Source organism: Indicator indicator, chromosome Z, assembly GCF_027791375.1.
Source record: "Indicator indicator isolate 239-I01 chromosome Z, UM_Iind_1.1, whole genome shotgun sequence".
Lineage (NCBI taxonomy): Eukaryota > Metazoa > Chordata > Aves > Piciformes > Indicatoridae > Indicator > Indicator indicator.
The window spans coordinates 28,608,168-28,625,466 of record NC_072053.1 but is presented as its reverse complement, the minus strand read 5'-3'; the positions used below and the strand labels follow the sequence as shown (position 1 = coordinate 28,625,466).

General features: G+C 41.0%; 1 protein-coding gene across 1 annotated transcript in view; it reads right to left on the bottom strand.

The window, feature by feature from the left end:
- RAB3C (RAB3C, member RAS oncogene family) overlaps positions 1–17,299 on the bottom strand; it is a 129,434-nt gene that overhangs the window by 64,992 nt on the left and 47,143 nt on the right. Inside the window, exon 3 of the mRNA XM_054397851.1 lies at positions 12,755–12,873. Within this exon, the coding sequence (XP_054253826.1) occupies positions 12,755–12,873 (119 nt within the window). The remainder of the gene's footprint in view (positions 1–12,754; positions 12,874–17,299) is intronic.

Sequence of the window (17,299 nt, the reverse complement as noted above, 5' to 3'; positions counted from 1 at the left end):
ACCACTCTTCTTGTTAGGTGTAAATAGGAACCAGGCATGATCTCTTAGTTTCTCATGTTTTTGCAAAGAAAATATTATGGTGGTTTTTGTATCAGACGAGACTGCCACATTTTTATGAGTGAGATTAAAAAGTGTCTAGGAAAGGAGTGATGCACAGAAGAGAAGAAATTAATTGCTAGAACTGCATCTCTAATCTATAGATGTGGAGGCTGTAGAGCAAGCCATGATGTAGTCTGCAGCCAGTGCCAACAGTACCAATCCATGATGCTGCAATAAGTCATGTCTAGTTATGGCAAAGACAAGTCCTAATCAACTGTCATGTAAGCTGAAACTAAAAAACTAAATAAAAAATTAACAATAAATAAATAAAATAAAAGTACAGAAAGCTATTTAAGCCACTCAGTGGCTTAATAGGAGAGCTAGGTCTAGTGGAAGTCAATGGTGACTTAATCTTGTTGGTGAATTTCTTAAGTATATTTCTGAGATAAGCAACACTGAAGAGCTCCACTCAGCCACCAGTGACTGAAGAGGATCTGGGTGAGTGATTGCTGTTAACAGCTTCATGGCTGTGCTGTCTAGTCTCAGATTTGAAAGAAAACAAAGACAGCCTGAAAGAATTCTATCCTGCAGTATTTACTTCCTTTTTTTATTAGACTCCCCACTGGCAGCATTAATGTGGTTTGATGTCACTGAGGACAGCTGAATGAACACCTTGATAGCAGAAGGCTGCCTAGTATCTAAGAAAATAGCACAGAAGAGAAGAAAGTTCAAAGGAGGTGTAGAACCTTCTGCAGAAGTGCTCAGTGTCCCACAGCAAAAATGAGTGAAAGGTGCACAAGGCAGTAGGGCCAATATTAGGACTGAGAACCACACGTGGGCAATTTCAGTTCCACAGCAGTGCTTCTTACTATGGTTTAAGAACATAGGAAAGAATGAAAAATGTCATGAAAACTTAACAGTTGTCTTTTCTGATTCGCTGCTACAATGCACAAAACTTTTTTTTTTTGACAGTAGAGTTCTGACATGGTTTGAACTTATAAATCAAAGGTTTATTATTTCCAAGACAAACCCCACTTAAATAAGATTTGCATAAATTTCCATATGTAATATGCATATTTAAATTCAATGCTTAGCAGAAAGGAAAAGATAAGAAAATATCTTAATCAAAGCAATGCAGTTTCAGGTTAGTGTGCTGTTTAAGCCTAACATTAGGTATGTTGCCAGGAAGAGGATATAAAAAAAAACAAACCAGGAGTATGTTTTTTTTTTTTTTTGTCAGGGAGAGTTTTCCAGGCAAACCATGTATTTGGTAATGTCAGTGATGAGAGACTAGTAAGTTATCTTCTGGTACATCCAAAACTTAGAGCAACAAATAAACAGTTCTGGTGACATTGGATATTTTCTGTTGGTCTGTCATGAGTGATCTGCTCAAAAGTACAGAAACCTGTATTGAAAAACATAGAGCTACCTATTTGCAACACTTTCCTTTTATCATTGATAGTTTGGGTGGTGTTTTGTTTGGGGTTTTTTTTTTAGTTTTTTTGGGGGTTGGGGCTTTTTTGGGTTTTTTGTTTGTTTGGTTTGGTTTTGGTTTTGTTTTCCTTAGGAAGACTCATTTGCAGTATATCCTTCAATCTCTAGGGATATAACTAAGAGCATGCCTTGACCCGGGATTCCTGATGGAGAAGTCAACCATGAGCCAAGAGGGTGCTTTTGCAGTCAAGAAAGACGATGGTATCCTGGGGTACATTAAGAAGAGTGTAACCATCATGCTGAAGGATGTTCTCACTTCACTCTAGTCTGCCCTGGTGAGACCACACATGAGGTATTGTGTCCAGTTCTGGGCTGCCCAGTTCAACAGAAGCTGGGAACTACTGGAAACAATCCAACAGAGGGCTACAAAGATGATAAGAGGACTGGAGCATTTCTCTGTTAAGGAATCATGAGAGAGCTGGGGCTGCTTAGCTCGGAGAAGAAAAGACTGAGAGAGAATTCTATCAAATCTATAAAAAGTGGGGGTGAAGAGGATGGGGCCAGACCCTTTTCAATAGTTGCCAGTAGCAGGATAAGGGGAATGAGCACAAACTAGAATCCAGGAAGTTTCACCTAAACATAAAGAAGAACTTTATTACTTTTGAGGGTGACAGAGCACTAGAAGAGGCTGCCAAGAAAGGCTGTGGAGTCTCTTCTCTGTAGAGATTCAAAACTTGACTGGACAAGTTGCTGTGCAACTTGATCTATGTGTGCCTGCATTAGCAGGGGAATTGGACTAGGTGATCTCCAGAGGTCCCTTCCAAATCATACTAATCTGTGATTCTGTGGTTCTGTGACATGGCCTGCCCTTGGGTTTGAAATATGGAGATACTCTCTTTCTTTGGCTATGCTGGGAGAAATGTTGTTGAAGACTCTGGAGTAGGTTTGTGAAATTAGAAACCATGTAGGTCGTTTGAGATAGCATCAGTTTAGTATTTGTGAACCAAAGTTTGATAGACTTTTCAGACAAAATACAAGATGTCATCTCAGAGAATGAAGGTTTCTGCAGGCAACTTAGAATCATAGAATCAGTCAGGGTTGGAAGGGACCACAAGGATCATCTAGTTCCAACCCTCCCTGCCATGGGCAGGGACACCTCACACTACATCAGGCTGACCAGAGCCTCATCCAGCCTGGCCTTAAACACCTCCAGGGATGGGGCCCCAACCACCTCCCTGGACAACCCATTCCAGGCTCTCACCACTCTCATGGAGAAGAAATTCTTCCTCACGTCCAGCCTGAATCTCCCCACTTCCACCTTTATTCCATTCCCCCTAGTCCTGTCACCACCTGATATCCTAAAGAGTTCCTCCCCAGCTTTCTTGTAGGCCCCCTTCAGATACTGGAAGGCCACAATAAGGTCACCTCGGAGCCTTCTCTTCTCCAGACTGAACAGCCTCAACTCTTTCAGTCTGTCCTCACAGACTCAGCTCCAGCCCTCTGATCATCCTGGTGGCCCTTCTCTGGACACCTTCCAGCATGTCCATATCCCTCTTGTAATAGAGGCTCCAGAACTGGACACAGTACTCCAGGTGGGGTCTCACCAGAGCTGAGTAGAAGGGGAGAATCACCTCCCTTGACCTGCTGGCCACACTTCTTCTGATGCAGCCCAGGATCTGGTTGGCTTTCTGGGCTGCAAGTGCACACTGACAGCTCATGTTGAGCTTCTCGTCCACCAGCACCCCCAAGTCCCTCTCCTCAGGGCTGCTTTCCAGCCACTCACTGCCCAGCCTGGATTTGTGCTTGGGATTGCCTCAACCCAGATGCAGGACCCTGCACTTGGTCTTGTTGAACCTCATGAGGTTGGCTTGTGCCCACCTCTCCAGCCTGTCAAGGTCCCTCTGGATGCCATCCCTTCCCTCCAGCCTGTCTGCTGCACCACACAGCTTGGTGTCATCAGCAAACTTGCTGAGGGTGCACTCAATGCCACTGTCCATGTCACCAACAAAGATGTTGAACAAGACTGCTCCCAGCACTGATCCCTGAGGGACTCTGCTTGTCACTGGCCTCCACTGGGACATGGAGCCATTGACAGCCACTCTTTGGGTGCGGCCATCAAGCCAGTTCTTTATCCATCTAGTGGTCCTACTACCTCAGGAGTTTCATACCAAACTATGGGTGAAAAACAGCTAAGCAAACTCACCTGGGATTCAGAGTTTTTTAAAATATTTTAAAACAAATTTGCTCCACCTAGAATAACTTTTTGCCAAATTTCTTGATACTGATTTGAGCAAGATTTTTTTTTTAAATAAATGTCCGATTTGTCACTGGCTTTAGGACTTATGGGAATAAAAAGTGAAAGGAAAAGAAAAAGTTAAAAGAATTTTACTGATATTTTGTGTATAGCAAAAGCCCATTTCTAATAGTGAACATTAAAAGGGATACTGTACACATCATGAAATTAAAACCAAAACATTTCAAATGGTAAAATGTCACTTTTCCTAGTTTTGTTTGTAAAGAATACAAGTTCCCTTTCCCTTTATGTTTACCCACTGTGCAGAAACAGATGCAAATGAAAAAAAACCAAAACAAAACAAAACAAAGCCAAAAACACCAAAGAGAGATTCTTTTGAAATATTCATCTTTCAGTTTCACTCTGTTCTTTTCACAGAATATAATTTGAACAATATCTGTGTTTTGTTTTAAACAGGAGAACCATAGAATGGTCCAGGCTGGAAGGAACCTCCAAAGGTCATCTGGTCCAACATCCTCTGCAGTCAGCAGGGGCATCCTCAACTAGATCAGGCTGCCTGGAACCCTTTTGACCCCCACTTTAAATATCCCCAGGGAAGGGGCCCCAACAACCTCCCCAGGCAACCTGTTCCAATGTTTCATCACCCTCATAGTAAAGAACCCATTCTTAACATCCAATCTAAATCTGCTCTTCTCCACTTTGAAGCCATTGCCCCTTGTCCTGTCACTCCAGGACAGACTCTCTCCCTTCTTCTTGTAGGCCCCCTTCAGGTACTGAAAGGCTGCTATTAGATCTCCCCAGAGCCTCCTCTTCTCCAGGCTGAACAACCCCTGTTCCCTCAGCCTGTCTTAGTAGCAGAGGTGCTCCAATCCCCTGATCATGTTTTTGGTCCTCCTCTGGAGCTGCTCCATCAGGTCCATGTCCTTCCTACATTGAGGGCTCCAGACCTGGATGCAGTACTCCAGGTGAGGTCTCCCTACAGCAAAGTGGCAGAATCACCTCTCTGGATCTACTGGCAACACATCTTTTGGTGCATTCAAGGACATGGTTTACCTTCTGAGCTGCAAGCAGACACTCTCTGCTCATGTCCAGCTTCTCATCTGTCAGCACTCCCAAGTCCTTTTCCTCAGGACTGCTTTCTATCACCTCATCCCCCAGTCTGTATTGACAGTGAGGATTGTTCTGGCCCAGGTGCAGAACCCTGCCCTTGCTCTTGTTGAACATCGTGAGGTTCGCTAGAGCCCACAATGACATGAAACTATCCATCAATGCACAACTTCTTGCATCTGCTTGCCTGAAACTGTACGTCGAAAATACAATGAAGCTACTTACATCTCTTTCCATATCTAGCCCAAGTTAATACATCTAATATTGGCGTGCTCCATTAGAATACTTTTCCAGTCAGCACTAAGCTGCATTGCTGTGTGGAGGTTGCTATTAGCTGCTTGGCAGACTCCCTGTGCATGCATCACCTGTGGACACAATGCAGCTTGTGTCTGGACACAAGGTCCTGGGGACACGTGCTGCAAATGATGTTTATGGCTTGTGTTTGCACTCCGTGCAACCGAACTGCACAAATTATGCTGCATGTCAGATTGTACATTTTGGCAAAGAGAGATGGAGGCTAAATTTACCTAGAAGCGTTTTCTAAATTTGATCCATGATACACAGCAAATAATGGATTTTTTCTTAAATGATAGAACTAAGTTCAATATTGAGAGGTAATATAAAAATAGCCTGTCTGTAGAACAAACGTGCTAAACATCAACATTAGGCAGAAATTGTAGAGGTGCAAGCCAAAAGAAGGTATTATTTAGAACATATGCCCTTCAGAAGTGCATGTAGTAGTGCTGACATTAACTTAATGGGCTTAATTTGCTTTGAGGACTTTTTAGATTCACCCATTAACATACTAATGCATTTTCAATTTTTTCCCTCTTAATTACAATTCAAGAAATGCCACCATGTCCTTTATTACAAGAGAGACATGACAGAGGACAGAAGATAAAATCTCTAGAGCACTACAGCTGTGGCTTCTAACTTACAGTTTGCTTGAGGTGCTAAAAGGAAAGAAAAAGCTAATAGTTTAAAGAAACAACACAATTTTTTTTTTCACAGTGGTGTCCAGAATGACAACATGTACTGGCATGTCTAGTAAATCTGTCTGCAAAGCACATGTTGTAGTGAATTCTTATATTTTTAAAGTTTTAATTATTAATATTATCTTGAATTACAGAATCACAGAATATATCTGGTTGGAAGAGACTTCAAAGACCATCCAGTCTAACCCTTGACCCAGCACTGAAGGGTCAACACTAAACTATGTCCCTAAGCGCCAAGTTCACATGTTGCTTGAACACCTCCAGGGATGGTGACTCCACCACTGCCCTGGGCAGACCATTCCAGTGTTTGATTACAATTTCAGTGAAGTACTTCCTAATACCTGCCTAAATCTCCCCTGGTGCAGTTTGTAACCATTTCCAATTGATTGAAGTATAGTCACTCTTTAAAATTCCACTTTAAAACAATCTCAAATGACACCTTGAAGAATTTAATTCAAGCCAGGTATATTATAGGGAAAAAAATCTCACATTTCTGGTGATGGCTGAACTCACATCACACAGCTCAGGATCCGTGCTGGTCTTCTGATGGCTGCTGTTTCATTTCTCTTGTCTTTGCCCGGACTCAACTCCTAATAACCATCTCCCATGTGTTATGGGCACAGATGAAGGACACACAGTTTTAAATTAATTTAATTTTCATCTGTCCCAAGGGTATACTAGTCAGTACTAAATTCTGCAAATAGTTCCTACAGAAATAAAGAAGTAAACACAGCACAACATAGTTCTTAAAATCACAAATTGCCTGTTCTGTCCTAAGCCTCTGTCTCCTTCATAAAGTAAGAAGATTATGTACCTTCTGTCAGCCAGTTTCTTCTCAAACTTGATGAGTCTGAGCAGACTGATAAGGAGGAGCTGTTTAAATGACACCAGGTGAAAAAGCAAGAGAAATAGGAAAGAGAAGTATCTTTCATGGAAGACACTCTGAATTTTTAAGAAAATTTATAATCATAATCCATCTTAAAATTTTGATAAATACTTTTTTTTAACATGAAGGCAATGAAAGTTTTTCCTAGAATGCTGTCTTTCCTGCCAAAAAAGCAAGAACCAATTCTGTAGATCTTGACATGCATAGAAAGCACAGAATGTCTGAAGACTTCAGTGATTCAAAACCTCCCAGGCTCCTTCAGCCTTGTGTGACTCCCAAGAAAACATCATTGAAGCTGAGACTTGTGCAATGTGGAATTTTCCATTTTTTAATTCTTCATGCAGTGCCTTCAGCAGTCACCAGACAATGACAAAGACATATCCCAACAAACACTTTAAGCTGTGACAGTGTTTTCAGGTGCAGAGGGGCAACTGAAATTGAGTGTTAACACCTATACACAACATGCGTTTTGTCTCTCTCTAGCATCTCAGCTTAGCAAATGGACTTCCACTCCAATTAAGTCATTCTAATAAATCTAGAAAAGTTGTATTTGTAAAAACGGGTTTGACTTCAACTCAGAGGTATCTGTTTTCCTGGTACTTCTATAGAACTCAACGTACTGCAAAGATAGTACAAAGCCTTCATCCATACCATAAGGTATCACTGCTGTAAAACTAACACCTTATGTGGACTGAACCTCTAGAAGGAAAGGGGACGTAACAGCTCCTTCTGAAATGTAATGATGAAAAAGGCTGACAAATATAAATGCTGCAGGTGGTAGTATAAAAGAGAAATTAATGCAACCACCGTGGTGCTATAACTGAACTAAGACAAGAATGCATTGAAGTGGCATTAAGCCACACTCAACATTCATGTATTTTCCCTTCAGATCTAATAAGAATAAATTGTTAAAGCAAAACAGATTACAGTAGGACAACTACTTGAAATTTGTGGATGCTGACTAAAGAATTCAGCAAAAAGATGGTTTTGGTTATTCCTTGTTTCCAATTTAGATCTTGGCCAGGCAAAAAACAATGCCTTACAAGTGGTTCTTATTTATGAGAAATAAATCTCTTCCCCAAATCTCCATTTTTTTCAGGCTAGCCTGCCCAATACACATTAAGTGACTGCAAGTGACTACTCATCTTGAACGTGAAGCATCAGCTACATTTCTGAAGGAAAAAGCTTCCTGGAAAAGGCAGCTTCAAAACCTCAGCAGAGCTTCATAAGGAGAACTGCTGAGTCAAAGCATGTTTGATTTGCTGTTTCTGCCAGCAGACAGATTTTCAGCACACATTCACTCTCCCTGAATAAAAACAGAATCTGTTGATCCTTGTGAACTTCTGAAAATCTGTATCTATAAAGGAGAATACTGTTCAGTTATATGACTACTGATGCTGGCATTTTTGTCAGAGGCAACATGTTCAGAAACTGACATGAAATTGAAATGAAATACCCTTCAATTATTTTATCAAAGCATTTTTTAGCATTTAGACTAACTACTAATAAAGTCCATAGGTGATATGAAAAATGTCCAAATGGTAAAAAAATTTTTAAAGGTCTATCAATTTTGTGAGACAGTCTAAACTGTGTGCAAGCTAGGCTAATCTAAACAGCATCTATTGCAGCACATGTGAAACTATACTGGGACACAGCTATTCAGAAAACACAGGTCAGCTGAATGTACTGTAGAAGGAAGAATTTCTCAAGATTCCTCATGCCAAAAATCTTTGAATCTCACAATAAATCTTTATTTAGCTTACAGCTTCTGGTGCTACCATATTTGCTATCTTTAAAGTTTTTTATTGTAATTAAGGAGGGTAAGTTATGAACGTTTTCTAGAGTGTCTGCATTATAGTTGAAATTTATTGGGCTTTCAAGTTGTTTGGCTAAGCTTTTAGAAAAAACCCTGTCTCAGCCTCACAGAGCTGTATGCTTAGTTACTATGTTGTTGCTTATATTGGTGCTTATATGTTTACATAAAATTACAGATACTGGTTTTTTTTATGTACAATGTCAATTGTAAAATTAGATATAGAATTTCTCACATCTGAACAGATTCACACTAAGCTAGGCATGGTGTACAAAAGTATAACTATCTATCTGTTATTATAAAAGAAAAATGTCAGGCACACTTCAGATTGAAAAGAAGGCTTTCCATTTGAGGATATCTAGGGTGCAGCATTGGAGTTTTCAATATGCAGGGAAACAAGGAGGAGCAACAACAAAACCCTCACTTCAGACTTCCAGAGGGCAGACTTCAGCTTATTCACAGAATCACAGAATCAACCAGGTTGGAAAAGACCTCAGAGATCATCAAGTCCAACCTAGTACCTAATACCTAACACCTCCTGACAACTAAACCATGGCTCCAGGTGCCACATCCCATCTTTTTACGAACACCAGGGACGGTGACTCCACCACCTCACTGAGCAGCCCATTCCACTGGCCAATTACTGTTCTGTGAAGAACTTTATCTCTGGCCAGGCCCAGAGAGTGGTGGTGAATGGTGTCACTTCCAGCTGGCAGCCAGTCACTAGTGGTGTCCCCTGATTATATCAGTGTTGGGCCCGATCCTGTTCAATATCTTTATTGATAATCGGGATAAGGAGATAAGAGTCCACCATTAGTAAGTTTGCAGACAACACCAAGTTGTGGGCAGGTGTTGATCTGTTGGAGGGCAGAAGGGCTCTCCAAAGGGACCTTGACAGACTGGACAGATGGGCAGAGTCCAAGAGGATGGCATTTAACAAGTCCAAGTGCTGGGTGCTGCACAACCCCATGCAGCACTACAGGCTGGGGTCGGAGTTGCTGGAGAGCAGACAGACAGAAAGGGACCTGGGGGTACTGATTGACAGCCGGCTGAACATGAGCCAGCAGTGTGCCCAGGTGGCCAAGAAGGCCAATGGCATCCTGGCCTGGATCAGGAATAGCGTGACCAGCAGGAGCAGGGAAGTCATCATGTACACAGCACTGGTTAGACTACACCTTGAATACTGTGTCCAGTTCTGGGCCCCTCAATCTAAGAAGGACACTGAGATACTTGAACATGTTCAGAGAAGGGCAACGAGGCTGGTGAGAGATCTGGAGCACAAGCCCTATGAGAAGATGTTGAGGGAGCTGGGGCTGTTTAGCCTGGAGAGGAGGAGTCTCAGGGGAGACCTTATTGTTCTCTACAACTCCCTGAAGGGAGGCCGTAGCCAGGTGGGGGTTGGTCTCTTCTCCCAGGCAACCAGTGGCAGAACAAGAGGACACAGTCTCAAGCTGTGCCAGGGGAAGTTTAGGCTCGAGGTGAGGAGAAAGTTCTTCACAGAAGAGTAATTGGCTATTGGAATGGGCTGCTCAGTGAGGTGGTGGAGTCACCGTCCCTGGAGGTGTTCAGAAAAAGATTGGATGTGGCACTTGGAGGCATGGTTTATTTGTCAGGAGGTGTTAAGGTTGTACATGATGATCTCTGAGGTCTTTTCCAAACTGGCTGATTCTGTGGAGTACAACTGCTTTGAACTAACTGCTTTTAAAGAACCATCCCAACACACATTTTAAACCAAACCCAAAAGGCACCTGTAGATTCATCGTCCTGTGTGCAGACAGGATAAAGCTTTGAAACTTGGTGATTCAAGCTTGGATTTGGTCCATTGTGCAGGCATATGAAATGGCATCACTCCCTTCAGAGGCACATTTATCAAAGGTAAAAGGCATTTTAAGTCCCAGGGAGGCTTAAAAGCTTCCCTTCCTTTCTCCAATGCCTTTCACAAATGCAGACACATCCACATAGCCATGCTTGCTTTTTCTGCAGAATTGGAAATTGTGAGTTGTCTTTAGTTTCTCCCATTCTGAAGCAAGCTGTAGTTTCGTAACTGTCCCCAAAACTGGGGCATGGGCTATTGAAAATCAATTATCAGCTGTGAGATGGGAGGAATAAAACAGAGGAAGAAAAGCAGGGCAGAAAATGTGCTTACGAAATTCAAAATAAAAATAAGCAAGTCCACATTTCATCCTGACAAGTGAGGCACTTTGCCTCTGTCATCCTCTTCATCATGCAGATGCACTTGTCACAATCATACACTCCCTCCTCTCCACTAAATTTCTATAGTAGATGCCAACTATTTGTATAGCTTCTGGATAAAAATGATGGAAAAAAATCCATATTTCACAAACCATTTAAGAACTCTAGCTTTTAAATATTTTCTTGTTTCATTTTACAGGGCACTTTTTTTTAGTTAACATGTAGTCTAGTTACTTTTCACCAGGAGACAGAGTACCAATAATACCAGATCTAGGAGGCTAGAAAACAAACAGGTGGGGAAATGAATAAGTGCTCATGTTTGTTTACACTTGCTATAAAGAAGCAGTTTTGTCCAAGGAAGCTAGATAATACATGGTATGCCATCTGGTTTGCAATGAGATGGGGCAATGATATTTGCAGATTACAGCTGGTCCTAGATAGCCATTATCACCTAGTTAACCCAGATGTTAGACAAAATCCACACATGGACAAAGAACTGCAGAGGAAAAGAAAGAAAGAGCTTCAGGAGGCAGTGATGCTGGCAGCCACAACTTTGGGTTCAGATGGAAGGTTGGGTGTACTACAATTCACTGATTTTGCTAACTGTTCACAGCAGCACCTATGAATAACACTTTCAGCAATCTCCTGTTAGGCAGGAGATTCTGCATCATGCTTTTGAATCGCGCACTACTCACAGATGTGCAACAGCAAGCACTCAGCATGATATCTCCAGCTTGAACAAAACTGGCGAAACATTCCTTTGGCATAACAAGTCACAGTGAGGAAACGTGTCTTTCTCTTTGAGTGTCAAGCAGAGACTCCTCTCAGATACATTCCACTTTCCAAAAGCTAGTTATCTTGTTCTATACTAGTCATATTATCTTATTTATTCTCTGGTAAATGCTAAATGCAAAGAGATGCTTGTAAGAGTAATTCTGTGTGGGGTCATACAGATAATTGACGGAGAGGAGAACACCCCCTGGAGTTGCCCCTTTATGACCATGGAGGAGTGCCAGTGCTTAGACTACTAGAGTTTACACAAGAAATATTAGGCCACACAAGATCCTGTTTCTTGTGGAGCAGAATCAAGATTCTCACTTCTCATTTTCAGGGTGGTGAATGAACAGGCTTAGCATATACAGACCAAGGTGTACACCCCAGGTATAAAGAGAGAAGATGCCCAGTAAGACTTTCTACAACAACAGTAAGTCAAAGACTGTAAAAAAACCAAAGTACATCGTAGTGCATATCTTAAAATAATTTTTTTAAAAGCCACTATTAAAATCACACAAACTGAACAAAATCCTCTTTCAAACACAGCTCTCCCATAGGAACAGCATGTGAAAGAGCATGGGGGACACACATGGCATATGCTCTTGAAAACACTCAGAGCACCAGCTCTCAGATTCAAAATAACTTGTAAAGCTATCACTCAGATTAACTATAGCCTGCCTTTGCAGTCAGTTCTACTTAAAATGCCTTAAACTGTTTGGCTCCTGACTAATCAATGCCTGATTAAAATGACACACTTATGTGGAGGCATTTTGATACTCACAAAATACAAGGTGCCAACTATTTTAGGTTCTGCTATTAAGTTTTCTCATCACTTTTACATTTGAGTCACAAGATTGAGAGTATAATGTATAACCAACTACAGTTAAAAACAACATGATGAAAAATTAAATTAAAAGCTATCCTACATATATGGTATCTCTTTTTTTCCCCTATGAAATATGGAAGCACTTTCTGGTATCTTAGCACTTAGCCTCCACACTAGCATGTTGCTGGTTTCAGCAGTATAAATTACATTAGCAGAAATCATAGAAAACACAGTGGATGCAATAAATTACATGCAAAACATTTTAAAGTATTCAGTCTCTTCTGAGAAAAACCTCCACCACGTGCTTCAGTATAGGAATGCTTGGGCATTGCACTTAGAAATAAGTTTTCCAAAATAATCTACACTGTCACAACAGGTTAGTGGTATCAAATAATCTTTGTGCTAATTAATATGAATTCCAAGTTTTACTTACCAATCCTGCACAGCATTGAAAGATTCTTCATTTGTGATGTCATACATTAAAATGAAGCCCATTGCACCCCGGTAGTAAGCTGTAGTAATTGTTCTGTACCTCTCTTGACCTGCTGTGTCCTAAAACAATAACAAAAAATTTTTACATGTTGCAAATAAATTGACAGATGATTTTTTTAATAGTAAGAAAACTCTGACGAGTTACTGCACGACTCTGCAAACCTACTCATAAAACTAATTAAGGGAAAGAAAACTGAGAATAGCAGAAAGAGGAGATCACAACAGGAGAGGCACATCCATTCTGTCATAAGGTGAGAGTGGAAGGAAGCAGAAGGACATGGCCTTCTGTCAGGTCATGTATTCTGAGCCATTCACTGATTCAAGACAAGACAGGAATCATAGAATTGTTTGGGTTGGAAGGGACCTTTAATGGTCATCCTTGACATCCCCAACTAGATTAGGCTGCTCATCATCAAACCTGCCCTTGAATATCCCAGAGGTGGGGGCTCCACCACCTCCCTGGGCAAGCTATTCCAGTGTTCCACCACCCTCACAGTAAAGAACTTGTTCCTAATGTCCAGTCTAAGTCTGCCCTTCTCTAGTTTAAAACCGTTGCCCCTTCTCCTAGTGCTACATGCCCTTATAAACAGTCCCTCCCCAGCTTTCTTGCAGGCCACCTCAGGTACTGGAAGGCCAGTGTAAGGTCTCCTTAAGGCCACCTCTTCTCTGGGCTGAACAACCCTAACTCAGCCTGTCTTCTTAGGAGAGGTGCTCCAGCCCTCTGATTATTTTTATCCCTTAACAATCTTGTGTCCTTCTCTGTATTTGTACCTTCCCAGTTTGACAGAGGGGACAGGCAAATTCACATGTGCTGGATAAAATACTGTAACAAAATAACGTCCTTAAGAGCTTAATTATAAGATCAGGATCATTCCTGAAATACGGAAACATTCTAAACAAAAAGGCAAAATCTAACCATTCTATTCTTATGTTTTTAAGCACCAATACAGATCTGTGCTCACAAAACAAAACCTGGAGGGCAGTGCTTCTAAAAGAAGCATGCTCTCCCCAACTCTCTCTCTCTCTTTTTCCGTCTTTCTCTCTCTCTCTCAATCTCTTTCTCTCTCACACACACACAAAGTGTGTTAGTAGTCCCTTGCCTCAAATCAGTTTTGTTGTTCATTCTCTGTATCTCATTCCATTTTTTTTTAAAGTAAAAAATTTAAGTCTTCTTTTCTCCTTCTGCTTGCTTTCCTTATTTCCACTAAAAAATTTCAGGGTAGTAACTATTTGATACTACATATACATAAATGCAACTTCTAGCATGTGTATACTAAGATTGTGAGACAACAGCAATAACTAAAATACTAGAAATGCATAACTATTTCCATTTCCAGCATATCATTTTAATAATTTAAACCATAAACCTTAAAAGCTTTAGGAGAGACCTATGTAGCATTTCAGTACAATCCTGTAACTGTCTAATGGTTCGTCTGCATGTGTTCAGTTTTAGCAAACTTTGTAACTTAATGTTATTAATTCGCATTTTTTTGGGGTGGATAAGAAATAGTTTAATTTACAATATAGAGAAATCTATTTAATGTGTCTTCTTATAGACGGAGAAGAATTACCAGTGATAAATGATGTTTTACTTGGTGTGTTTTCTGAAATGGTGCCTGGACTAGCACTACTGCTGTGTGGATAAGAGAAAAATAGATTAAGTGGACCTCCTTCTTTACACATATATCATTCATCTCATAAAGAAGTAGATTGTACATACATCAGAATCCACTTACAGAATAAGAAAAATAACCAACACAGTTACTGAAACTGAACACAGTCCTAGGCAAAATACATGGATTCTATAGTTCCAGTGATTCCAGATGGAAAGCTAATGTAGAAGTTAGACTCTTAACAGGTCTTGCAAGAAATTAGGTTGCATGTTTGACAGACAGGTCAAACAGGCATAAACATTTTCTGCTTACACTCTGAGCTGGTTAAGCCTATAACAGCTGTGTTTTGGAGGCTGGATAGATTCTTCCAAATTTTCTGGTAGTATTAATGAATATTAAGGTATTAAGACTCTTGCATATTTTAATACTTAGTTCTTTCTCAGTAGGTCATAATCTGTCAATGAGATGAAAGTACCATTGAAATACTGACTAATATAATTTATTAGAAGAAGAAGAAATATCATCTCTCATCATTTAAAATAATTTCTCTCTATGTCTTTTATGGAACAAGGTTTACTCTTACATGTTTTGCTAGCTTCATTTAGTTGATTTGATATAAGATAAAGAAATGGAAAGGATAGAAGGAAAATAAGGCCCATATCAAGCCTGTAGACTTTTGCTTGTCAAACAAGCTTTGTCAATCTCCATCTGCTTGTTTGTCAGAGACATATATGGTTGGAAATACAATGGTCTGATAAGGAGGAGCCCACTGCTACAGAAGCAAATCTAAGTGATTCTGCCCTGGCAAGGGAGTGGGATGGACTAGATGATCTTTTGAGGTCCCTTCCAACCCCTAATGTTCTGTGACTCCATGATTCTGTAATTTGCTGCAGGCGATTTCCACTGAAGCCTGTCTGCAGGTATAAGTGAACAGCTCTAGAAATAAAGCCATAACTCAATGAGGAGGCTTCCTACTCAAGACAGCAACTGTTTTCTGCACAATGTTAAAGGTAGCTAGTGTGGGATTAGGAACTCTTGAATACAGAGGACAAAAAAGGAGCGTAAAGGAAGAAAAATCAAGATAAAACTTCTTAAATAAAGAGAAATGAACACCGACTGACTTTATGATAGGTGATGCTCTTATGGACAAGGCATCTGAAAAGTCATGACAGTCAGATGAAGTCCCTAGTCCTGACTGGAAGAAAGGAAAAAATGCACCCATTTTAAAAACAGTTAAAAAGAAGACCCTGAGAACTACTGACATGTCAGCCTCACCTCTATGTCTGGGAAGACCATGGAACAGATTCCCCTAAAGGTTATGCCAAAGCATATGGAGGACAGGGAGGTGATTCAACACAGCCAGCACATCTTCACCTAGCTATCTTCAGTGGAATATGAAGGACCTATGGATGTCATTGATCTGGACTTACATAAGGCATCTGACACAGCCTTCCACAACATTCTTCACTCTGTATTGGAAAGATAAGGATTTGATGGGTGGACTGTTAGTTGGATAAGGTATTAGATGGTCACATCCAGAGGGTAGTGGTCAATGGCTCAATGACCAGGTGGAAATTGGTGACAAACAGCAACCCTCAAGGGTCAGTACAGGGACTAGTGCTATTTAATATCTTCATCAGTGATAAACAGCAGGATTAGTGCACCCTCAGCAAGTTTGCAGGATGACACCAAGCTGAGTGATGCAGCTGATGCACCAGAGGAATGGGACATCATTCACAGGGAGCTGGATAAGCTTGAGAAGTGGACCCATTTGAATCTCTTGAGGTACAGCATGGCCAAGAGCAAGGTCCTGCAAATGGGTCAGGGCAACCTCTAGTATCAGTATAGGCTGGGGGATGAAGGGATTGAGACCATCCCTGCAGAAAAGCACTTGGAAGGAAAAACTGACAATGAGTGCTTACAGGCCAGGAGTTTAATAAGCACTCTGGGCTGCATCAAAAGTAGTGTGGACAGCAGGTCAAGGCAAGTGATTCTCCCCCTTTACTCCTTTGAGATCTCATCTGGAGTACTGAGTCCAACCCTGGAATCTTCAGCACAAGAAAAACATGGACCTGTTGGAGTGGGTTCAGAGGAGGGTCACAAAAATCATCAGAGGTTTGGAACTCCTTTTCTGTGAAGAAAGGCTGAGATAATTGGAGTTGCTCAGCTTGCAGAAGAGAAAGCTGCAGGAGGACCTTACTGTGGACTTTCAACACTTAAAGGAGCCGTATAAAAAAGATGGGGACAAACTTTTTACAAGGAACTGTTGCAACAGGACAAGGTATAATGAAGGACAGGTTCAGTCTAGATATAAGGAGGACTTTTTTTTCTGATGAGGGATGTGAAACACGGGAAAAAGTTGCCCAAAGAGGTGGTAGCTGACCTGTGCCTGGAAACATTGAGGGTCAGGTTGGACAGGGCTCTGAGCAGCCTGATCTAGTTGAAGTGGTCCATTCTCACTGCAGAGGGATCAGACGGGATGACCTTTAAAGGTCTCTTCCAACTGAAAGCATTCTATGATTTGATTTGGGTCAGTCTGGGAAGGAAGCAGGTATTTGGGATTGTTCTCAATACAGGCATCAGATATGTGCCTGAAGCCACTTGTGTGTCAGTATGACAACAAAAGAGAAGGTTGTCTAAAGAGGTATGTCCATGTAAGCATAGTTGGTTTCTGACATCAATATTCACAATCCTTTCAGCATTATTTTCTATTCGTTTGCAATAAGGAAGCAACTGAAATGTTAATTGGCCTAATGTACAAATTATATAGAGGTGTGTTTATGATCATGTAGGAAACCAACCCAAATATCAGTAATCAATGTTGCCAGAACTTCTGTGTTCCACTCATTCATATGCATCTCCTTTGTATGCTG